The 10,824-nt window shown below is 39.3% G+C and overlaps 1 protein-coding gene and 1 long non-coding RNA gene across 3 annotated transcripts; both read right to left on the minus strand.

The window, feature by feature from the left end:
- Positions 1–599: 599 nt before the first annotated feature.
- On the minus strand, positions 600–2,004 carry LOC125204893. Of its 2 annotated transcripts, none has more exons than XR_007173657.1 (2): positions 1,488–2,004; positions 600–1,313 (listed from the first exon to the last, which is right to left on the minus strand). It is a non-coding gene; the product is annotated as an uncharacterized LOC125204893 (long non-coding RNA). The 2 variants fall into 2 exon arrangements; XR_007173658.1 differs by having other exon boundaries at positions 600–1,364.
- A 5,300-nt stretch (positions 2,005–7,304) lies between these two features.
- Positions 7,305–9,542, minus strand: LOC125206536 (putative F-box/LRR-repeat protein At5g02700). The gene is made up of 3 exons (XM_048105782.1): positions 8,898–9,542; positions 8,427–8,570; positions 7,305–7,364 (listed from the first exon to the last, which is right to left on the minus strand). The coding sequence occupies exons 1-3, from the start codon at positions 9,540–9,542 to the stop codon at positions 7,305–7,307; spliced, it is 849 nt and encodes a 282-aa protein (XP_047961739.1).
- Positions 9,543–10,824: the final 1,282 nt, after the last annotated feature.

Consider the following 10,824-nt stretch of genomic DNA (forward strand, 5'->3'; position numbering starts at 1 on the left):
ATAGAGTATAGACAATATGAGTTTTTGGAGATGGGAAGTAAAGCAAGATACTGTTGAAGCAAAATTGAATTTTAGACTTCCAATTCCAAGACTTGCTATGGGAGCATCTTGAACCGTAGGGCGCCTGCTTTTGCATCGGAAACAACTTCATAAAGACGTGGAGCAGAAATTTCGATAACAGATGTCCTAAAGATGCATTCACGTAACCGAAGAATCTCCAAATCACCGGAGACATGAACATCGGACGTGAAAGACGATTCTGTGATATTGGGTTCTCTCAACAAGGGACAATTTTTGAGGAAGTATGAGATGTCGTGACCACTCACTCTCATAGCCACCAGAGACAGAGCCTTGAGATATTTCATAGGCCTCATCTCTCGCACCAAATCGTCTAACACAACCGCACGACTTTCCCTCCTAGTCATAGAGTTGAAGTTTAAATCCAATTGCTCAACTTGTCGCGAATTCGAGCCTTTTGGTGATTGTTCAATGTGCTGATTTGTCTGTCAACCATATCAAATCTCTGACTTACCAAAATGAGGAAAAGTAAATCAGCCGAAAAATGTGTAATTGATTTATGATTGATAAACAATTATGTCGGCTAAAAATAGAATATTCTGTACCAAAAATACTTTGTAAACAATCCCTATATTAAGGGGGAGTATTACACAGTAATAAACATCTCATCAGACTATTCTACCAATCTCTCTTGTATTTTTTAATTTCAATATGGTATCACGAGCGGGTATGGAGTCAGAAAAATATCATCATTGTCCGTAAAACCTTTCTCGACCCTTTGTACCTGCACAAACCCAAACAACCATGTCAGAATCTGATTATTCCGACACTGAAACACCAAAACAAAGGACGGAAACAACAAGCCAAAGTTCGCCATTGTTTAGGCCGGAATTGGCCGCACAGTTTGCGGAATTCCTCAAACTAAGCTTTAGCTCAGTACCGAGCAACAGCCCAAACCCAACACCGAAGACTCATCAACCCGAATCCTTGGAGATGTCATCGTCCAAACCAAACTGGATGGGGAACATTACCCCCTCTGGGAAAACCTGATGGATAGGGCGATCGGAGGCAAGGGACTAACTTCTCACATCGATGGAGTGTCCGAACCACCGCCTCGATCCCACCCTACATACCAACAATGGCAACAAAGGGATCACTGCGTATTCAACTGGATCATCAACAACATAGAGGCAGATCTGGTCAATGAGGTGTCTCAATATGCGACGGCACGAAACCTGTGGGAAGGTCTAGCCGTCACATACGGTAGTGGGACTGACCCCTACCAAGTTTATGATCTGCATAGACAAACCGGGGCTATCAAACAAGATGGGGCGACACTCGAAGCACTGTGGAATAGATTTCAGAAACTGTGGATATCAATTGATAGACATGAACCTAGTCCAATGGAGGGAGAGGCTCGAACGGCAATCGACAAGTACAATAAGATAATACAAACGCAACGACTGTACCAGTTTGTCACTGCCTTAGACGACAGATTTGAAGCGGTTAAGAAGGAGATCATCAGACGGGATCCGTTACCAACTGCTCGAATGGCATACGGCATAGTCCGCCGGGAATCAACCAACGAGAACATCATGGGCAGCAGCAGCCACTCTAAGGACGCGAACCACCCTGGAATCGGCCATGGACTTGCCATCGTCGACCGCAACCGCTCCCGTCAGCCACCGAACGCCACCAATCGGCCGTGGCAGAAGAAATTGGAGGACGACCGGAGCCGCCTCGTCTGCACACACTGCGGGGGTAAAAAGCACACTAAGGAGGGGTGCTTCCTCCTCATCGGTTACTCGGAATGGTGGGATGACATGAAGAAGGCGAGAGCTCAAAAATCGGCGGCGAACAGGACAAGTCGGGCTGCGGTCGCGGTGGGAGACCGGGCTACCGATGCCGGCAAAGCGGCGGGCAGCGGAGGCGGCGCCGTTAATGCCGAGAACGCAGCGCTGACGATCAAACAGGGGAGGAAATCGCGACGGCTTCAGCGGCGAGGGGTTTTGAAGGGGGTGAGTCTCTTTTATGTTTTAATCCTCACAATTTTCAGGACTTCCATAATGACCCCCAACATTTAACCTTGTCTGAAAATGAACCCAAAACTTACATCTCTCTCAAAATAACCCCCAGAGCTCTCCTAAATCACGAAACAGACCCCACCCCTTGGATAATTGCACCAAATAGTCCCCAAGTTTCCAAAATAGCCCAATACAGACCCTCGATTATGTGCCCAGCCAAATTGAATCACAAAAATATTCCAATTTAGCTATTCAGCCCAATATTGCGTTTCAGAATAAATTTCAGGCTTTGGCGAACAGTTCTGTGCATGAAATATGGAAAAAGGATACTAATTGGATATTTGACTGCGGAACTACAAACACCATGTCATTCGATGCGTCTGATTTTTCTGATGTTACCACTACTCGGAAAAAATATGTCCAGACAGCAAATGGACACCGAATCCCCATGCAGGGAGCAGGAACTATACAAATATCTCCTACTCTACAGATAAAAAATTGTCTTTATGTTCCTACTTTGGCACATAAGTTGCTATCTGTGAGTCACGTGACTCGCGAATTAGAGTGCAATCTCCTAATGCAGCCAAACTTCTGTATTTTATAGGATTTCAGGACGGGGACGATAGTTGGGCGTGGCACTGAGCAACGCGGGTTGTACTATGTGGACAAGATGGCCCAACACGGTGTTGCGATGCTGACTCACGGATCGACTGAATCACAGGGCCAACTTTGGCATCGCCGGTTAGGACATCCTTCCATAGGATATTTACGTATGCTTCTTCCAAAGTTAGCTAGCACTCAGTTTTCCTTTCAATGTGACACTTGTTTTTTGGCGAAAAGCCACAGACAGTCTTCTAAGTTGAACAATTCCCGTGTCAAAATTGCCTTTTCATTAATACATTCTGATGTTTGGGGCCCTGCTCCTGTTTTGGGTAGTAATGGGTTTAAGTATTTTGTGTTGTTTATTGATGATTGTACTCGTATGACGTGGGTCTATTTCTTGAAATCTAAATCCGAAGTTTTCGAAAAATTTACTCAATTTTACACCTTTGTCCAAACACAATACAAAAAACAAATCCAAATACTTAGATCAGACAATGGGGGAGAATTTGTAAATGCTAGAATGCAATTTTTTTTTTCTGAAAGGGGATTAGTACACCAAACCACATGTCCACACACTCCATAACAAAACGGGGTAGCACAAAGGAAAAATAGAAAACTCTTAGAAATGACTAGAGCCCTTCTATTCGACTCTCACGTCCCAAAATCATTCTGGCCAGAAGCCCTAGCTACTTCCACATATCTTCTAAATTGTCTTCATACACATATATTAAACTTCAAAACCCCTCTAGATATTTTCACAACAAAAAACCAAATACCACCTCCTCTCACCCTTAATCCTAAAGTGTTTGGTTGTACAACCTTTGCACATACCCAAAAATGACCGGAATAAATTCTCTCCTTGCTCCATTAAATGTGTTTTCTTGGGCTATGGAAAAAATCAGAAAGGGTACAGATGCTATGATCCCAAAGCTAAACGCCTATATGTTACCTTAAATTGTGATTTTGTGGAAAGTGAATACTTTTATATCCAACTTGGCTGTCAGGGAGAGGAACAAACATCTCTTAAATCTGTTAGTAACCCGCTAAGTTGGCCACCCACTCAAATCACTACACCCGAACCATCTCAACATAACCCTTTGCCTTTGCAAAACCCTGTGACTAAAGTTGGTCCAACAGACGATGTGAACTGCAGTGTCACCGGGCCATCTACAGAGTCCCATAAGCAGTCTGGCGAGCTTTGTGACAATGCCTCACCATCATCCTCCCCTGTGATTCCTGAGGTTAGTAATACAGAAAATACTAGTCCACAACATGTTTCTAACCATGCTAGATAGGAAAGCAAAGGTAATGAGGTTCCCACAGAAAGCGCAGAAACCAGTGGGAGAATCTTTGATATGCCTTCAAGAAGCACGAGAGGAATACCGCCAAGAAGATATTCACCGGATTGGCGAGGACCAAAGACGAGGTACTCAGTGGCTAACCTCATGCAGGGACAACTTACAGAAATGGCCAAGGCATTTGAAATGGCATTGTATGAGGAAGAAGACATACCTCAGACGGCCAAAGAGGCTATGAAACATAAACACTAGCGGGAAGCCATGAAAAAAGAAATGGACGCACTACTTAGAAACAACACCTGGGAAAATTGCAAACTGCCAGAAGGGAAGAAACCCATGGGATGCAGATGGATATTCACCATCAAGCGACGCGCAGATGGATCTATTGAAAGATATAAAGCTCGATTAGTTGCCAAGGGGTACACTCTGACCTATGGAATTGACTATGAGGAGACCTTCTCCCCAGTGGCGAAGATGAGCACAGTCAGAACCTTACTATCTGTAGCTGCATGCAAAAATTGGCCACTACATCAGTTTGATGTGACCAATGCTTTTTTGCACGACGAACTCAAGAAAAGCGAAGAAGTCTACATGGAGGTACCTCCAGGATATTCAGGAATGTTTGCAGATGGACAGGTGTGCAAACCGAAGAAGACGCTATATGGTTTGAAGCAATCCCCAAGGGTCTGGTTTAGGAGATTCTGTCAAGCAATGTTGAAGTACGGTTATAATCAGAGCCACTCGGACACACTCTGTTCATAAAGAGGAATGGTGAACAGGTAGCATGCTTGATCATCTATGTAGATGACATGATCATCACTGGTGATGATAAAGTGGAGATTGAAAGCTTGAAGAAGAATCTAAATCGGGAATTCGAGATGAAGGATCTAGGACCATTAAAGTATTTTCTCGGAATAGAAGTTTTACGATCTAAGGAAGGAATATTCCTTCGGCAGAAGAAGTACATTCTTGATCTTCTAGCTGAAACTGGGTTGTTGGATTGTAAGCCTTTAGAAGTTCCGGTGATGGTGAACCATGGGCTACAGTTCGAGGACAGTGCCAAACGGCCGATCGTGGAGAATATCAACGTCTTATAGGTAAGCTCATCTACCTATCCCATACAAGACCTGATATTGCTTATGCTGTTGGGGTTGTAAATCAGTTTATGCACCGACCTCAAGTAAACCATATGGATGCTGCTTTAAGGATAGTTCGATATTTGAAGGGCACAGCAGGATATGGAGTGTTGTTAAGAAAGTGTGAAGACCTGGAAATTGATGGATACACGGATGCAGACTGGGCGAGTAATCCCATTGACCGAAAATCAACTGGAGGATATTTCACATTTTTAGGTGGAAATTTGGTCACATGGAGAAGTAAGAAACAAAAGGTGGTGGCGTTGTCAAGTGCAAAAGCAGAGTTTCGAGGAATCAAAAGTGGATTGACAGAAATTTTATGGTTAAGAAGATTGCTGAATGAAATCGGATATCCTCCTACTCAGAAGAGCAACAACTGCGATAACAAAGCAGCCATCAGTATTTCTGAAAATCCGGTACAACACGACCGAACTAAACATGTAGAAGTGGACCGTCATTTCATTAAGGAAAAACTTGAAGGAGGGATCATTGAGCTACCATTTGTTCGATCATAAGATCAGCTAGCAGACATACTTACTAAGGCAGTAAGTCCGAAGATCTTCAAGGAAGTTTTGAGCAAGTTGAGTATCGGTGATGCCGTTACTCAACTTGAGGGGGGAGTGTCAACCATATCAAATCTGACTTACCAAAAGGAAGAAAAGTAAATCAGCCGAAAAATGTGTAATTGATTTATGATTGATAAACAATTATGTAGGCTAAAAATAGAATATTCTGTACCAAAAATACTTTGTAAACAATCCCTATATTAAGGGGGAGTATTACACAGTAATAAACATCTCAGACTATTATCTGCGTAAATCGAAATTGTGAACTGTTTGATGGAAAGTGATTGGTGTGATTCGAGAACCGAATTGACCATTTTGACACGGTGGCACCTCTCCGCACGCCATGAGCTGCGATTGATAAAATTTGGTCTCGGTCGTAAAAGTCGAGATTAGAAGTGTGCTCCCACGAATGGTGCCATCGGTGAGAAAGAAGGCTAGTGGCCGCAGTCTCAAGGGTAGTAAAGACAGTATGGTGTATATGATCTCATCAGGTAACTCACTTATTTTGTCACATTATATTATAAAATAACACACAATTTGGAATAGTAATTATCAATATTTTGTGAGCAACAATTAGAATCTAACCTCGCTCCCTTTCCTCTTATTGCAGTCGCTTCCATCCATCAATTTCGAGAAAAGAAAGACGTGATTAACAGAGTTTTGGTATAGGAGTATGTGAATATCTTCAATTTATAGAAGAAGAAATAGTATAGGGAAAGGTATATGATTCCATATTTATAGGGATACGCATACAATTATTCACAAGGTGAAAAGGGAGGGAGAGAGAACGCGAGGAGCGCAGAGGAGAGAGATATTGAATTTGAGGAGGGGTTTTTTAATTTTTTATTACTATATTTTCTTCCATTTTAAGTTTTTTAAATCTAATTTAATTCAAAATCTCTCCAACGGAATTATTTCAATTTTTATCCCCTTTTCAACCCCAGTCCTCTATTTACAGTGAAATTTCAGAAAAATCGAAAACTGGTTTCCTCGTTATATGAGTTTGCATTATATCACTACCCCAAGCATTGATATATTGTGAAGCCAGTAATCACCAATGTTGTTTGTGAGCTGCGTTTCAGTTTAATCTTCATCGCAGTTCGATAATCGGCTCCATTGTGTTGCTTGCATTGATATATGTAAGAATTCTCTCAGGATACCATGCAAATCTCTGTCTAATTTCCATGGGTAATTTGTCATTAGTTGTGAAATATATATACTTCCTCAGTTTTTAAAAAATAGGGACATTTGAAACAACACGGATTTTAAAGCATAATTTGGTAAACTAAGAGAGAGGGAGTGAAAATTTGGTAAAGAAAGAGAGGGGGAGAAAAATGTAATGGAATTAATGTTAGTGGATTATGAGACCTACTTTAAGTTGTTAATTGTAGTGGTATAAGTGGTAAATAAATTGATGTATAGGAGTGTAAAGATTTCTTAAAATAGAAAGTTTGAAAGTTGCTATTTTTAAAAAAGGGACTATAATGGAAAGAATTGCTATTTAAAAAAAACGGAGGGAGTATGTATTAATTTAATTTTCTGTTACTCGGTCAGTAATTGAGTATTCATTTCGTAAAGTGCTTTTTGTTCTATGATTTCAATCTCTCCTGTTGTGTTTGAAGAAAGAGAATTTACCTACCATGGCAAGAAAACAAATAATCATAAACCAATGCTGCTAAAGCCTAGTAACTCTTTTTTTAGCTTTCTTTTACAAGTTGCCTGTATTCAGCGTATAACAGGAAAATATAGAATGAATATATCTTAGACTGAGATGTGTTGTAGTTTATCCATATTCTATTCGTTGTAATAATTGAGAAAAATCTTAGATGTTGGATAGCTAGAGATAAATAAGTGCTGAGGATTATAAATTGTCCATGTCAATAAAAGCACTCTTATGAATCAAGATGCGAACATTTACACAACATAAAAGATATAATTCCAATGGTAATGAATATAGGTTCCTCAACCAAGCTTACGAAATATTGATTCTTTTTAACAAGTTATGTGTTAAACTCCCTCCGTCCACCATTTAAATAAACTTTTTGATTCGACACGGGTTTTAATAAATTATTTAACTTTGTGAAGTAAAGTAAAAGGAGAACATGAGTGGAATGTGAAACCCATTTTAAGTATTAATTTTATATCCGATTGTGAGTGTAAAAGGTTAGTGAAATATGATGTTAACATACTAAAAGTGGATAAAGTAAATGGTTCTATAAATCATGAAAATGACCCTTAACAAAACATCAAGCAAAAAATTACGATGTAGCTTAAAAACAACACACAATCAGAGACATTTTGCATGAATAAGCAAATAAAATTGTAGACTTGTACAAGAAATCTCCTCAATTCCTCATGTACAAAACTCTCAATCTTGGTGGATCAACAACTCTGACAGATCCGTGGTTGAGATCAATATTATCTAAACTTGAATTCTACTTGATGAGGTAACTGGGATTGAAGTTGTTGCATATGGTCCATATGAGCTTGTACCTCAGTCTCACTCATATGTGGAGAACAAGTATTTATCTTTTGATATGCATCGCAACAAACTGAAATATAGGTCATCAATTTCATGATATCGGTTGCACACGATCCTTGAAACTTTAACATTCTGATACGTTCATGTGGGCACTCATGAATTTGCTTTTGTTCATTTTTTTCTGGGCATCTTTCATCTTCATACATATGAAACTGCATATATCCATATATGTAAGAAATCATAAAATTCGGAAAATGTTATTTGACGACACTTTGAATTTATACTAAAAGTATACCAACCTTGAAAGTGAACATCTGAAGGAGAGGACATGCAGATGTTATAGATGTTACCGGCACAAGACAGTGGTGCACATACTGACGCGAAACTACAACGTCCAACTCCGTCAGATTAGGCATAAAAGGAAGCCCATCCCTTAAAAGACTCTGGCAAATTAAGACAACCAGTGAACTATCCTTATAAATGACAAAATGTATTAACAAACCAAATAATGCTAAATGCATTAAACAAATGATGATATGTAGCATATTTCCCTAGCGAATTATTATATGTATATAAGAAAAAGAGAAATTTTTTTAAAAACATAATGATATTTGGCTAATTAACAAAAAATTCATGAATGTTGGTTTTTAAAATGGAAGGTCGGACTAAAATATCACAAAACTTAATGATTTTTCCGTGCAATGTCTAACCTTAGGTATTGAGCTTGTAGACAAAATGAGTTTTTGGAGATGTGAAGTAAAGCAAGATACTGTTGAAGCAAAATCGGGCACACTATATCTTAGACTTCCAATTACAAGACTTGCTATGGCAAGTCTTGGAGCATTCTTGAACCGTACGGCGCCTGGTTTTGCATGAGCAACAACTTCATAAAGATGTGGAGCTGAAATTTCGATAACGAATTTCCTAAAGGTGCATTCACGTATCAAAAGAATCTCCAAATTGCCGGAGACGTGAACATTAGACGTGAAGGACGATTTTGTGATATTGAGTTCCCTCAACAAGGGACAATTTTTGAGGAAATATGAGATGTCTTGACCACTCACTTTCATAGCTGCGAGAGACAGAGCCTTGAGATATTTCATAGGCCTCATCTCTCGCACCAAATCTTCTAACACGACCGCACGCCCTTCACTCTTAGTCATAGAGTTGAAGTTTAAATCCAATCGCTCAACTTGTCTCGACTGTGCGAATTCGAGCCATTTGGTGATCGTGCTATGTGCTGATTTGTCTGCGTAAATCCAAATTGTGAACCGTTTAATGAAAGGGGCTTGATATGATTCAAGAACCGAGTTGACCAATTTGACTTGATGGCACGTCTCTGCACGCCATGACTTGGGTTTGATTAAACTGGCGTCTGTGTCGTAGAAGTCGAGATTAAAATCGTGCTTCCACATATCCTTCCATCGGTGAGAAAGAAGACTAGTAGCCGCAGCTTGTCTCAAAGGTAGCAAAGAAAGTATGATGTGTATGATCTCATCGGGTAACTCACTTATTATGTCATACTATATTATAAAATAAAACTAAGTCAACAACACATAATTTAGAATAATAATCATCAATATTTTTGAGCAATAAAATATCTAACCTCACTCTTTGTCCTCTTGAGGGTTGAGTAGCTTTCACCCATCAATTTCGAGAAAAGAAAGACCTAATTAACAGAGTTTTGGTATAGGAGTAAGTGAATATCTTCAATTTATAGAAGAAGAAATACATTAGTATGTAGTATAAGGAAAGGTATATGATTCCCATGTTTATAGGGATACTCACCGAAGGAAATACAGAGGTGAAAAGGGAGGGAGAGTGATGGATCAAAAATACTTTGGCGAGGGTGGGGGCTTCGAAACCATCAAATCCGGTGCCATAGTTATCGCGAGTTGAGGGAGAAGAATAGTGAATAGAAGCACCAATTGATAGATCTTTGATCTACCGGGATTGAGCACACACGTTTATAATGAAAACAAGAGGTCACGCCGAGAACGGGAATGGGAAAACCGTTTAATTTATTTCTCAATGATAATTATGACCTCTAATCAGACCCTACTTGATTCGACTTTTTTTTACTCAGGGAAAGAATCAAGCAATAAAATAAATAACGTTCCTAATTAGCCAGATTTGCATGAAAATATGGAAATAAAATAACTACAGATTTGTGTCTATCTTAAAGAAAAATCCTTATACTTGGCTGGCTTGCGGATCAAGAGAGAGGCCGCAGCAGAGGAGAGGAGAGGGATATTGAATTTGAGTTATTTTTTTATTATATTTTATTCCATGTTTTTAAATCTGATTTAATTCAAGTCTCTCTAATGGAATTATTTCAATTTTCATTCCTTTTTTCAACCCTAGCCCTCTATTTACCCTGTAAGTTAATCATACATTTGTTTTTAAGATTTAATTTCCAATATTTTTGTTTTAGTTCAAGGAAACTGTAAATTGGTGAATCATACATTTGGATTCTACTGATAATTGAATATATGATAGACACTTGAGAATTTATCGGTGAAATACGAGAGCACGCGAAAGTAATTTGTGAACGGAAAAGGATAAACCCTAGTTGAGGTTCTGGAGAGCGTTTTCTCGCTAAGAAGAATGAGAATAAATTTATGTTTATTTTCTCAATAATCTTATTATGCTAAACAAGTTACTAATTTGTACTAGCAATCCAAAATGACTTAATAA

This window comes from Salvia hispanica, chromosome 2 (genome assembly GCF_023119035.1).
Source record: "Salvia hispanica cultivar TCC Black 2014 chromosome 2, UniMelb_Shisp_WGS_1.0, whole genome shotgun sequence".
In the NCBI taxonomy this organism is placed as follows: domain Eukaryota; kingdom Viridiplantae; phylum Streptophyta; class Magnoliopsida; order Lamiales; family Lamiaceae; genus Salvia; species Salvia hispanica.

Bases quoted from the DNA above. Each gene is read 5' to 3' on its own strand.
- LOC125206536 (XM_048105782.1), bottom strand. From the start codon at position 9,542: ATGTGGAAGCACGATTTTAATCTCGACTTCTACGACACAGACGCCAGT. The intron at 8,571-8,897 runs GTATCTTGCTTT...TTAATTTGCCAG, and splicing joins TGCCCGATTTTGCTTCAACA to AGTCTTTTAAGGGATGGGCT. The intron at 7,365-8,426 runs GTTGGTATACTT...CGCTGAATACAG, and splicing joins TTCAGATGTTCACTTTCAAG to GCAACTTGTAAAAGAAAGCT.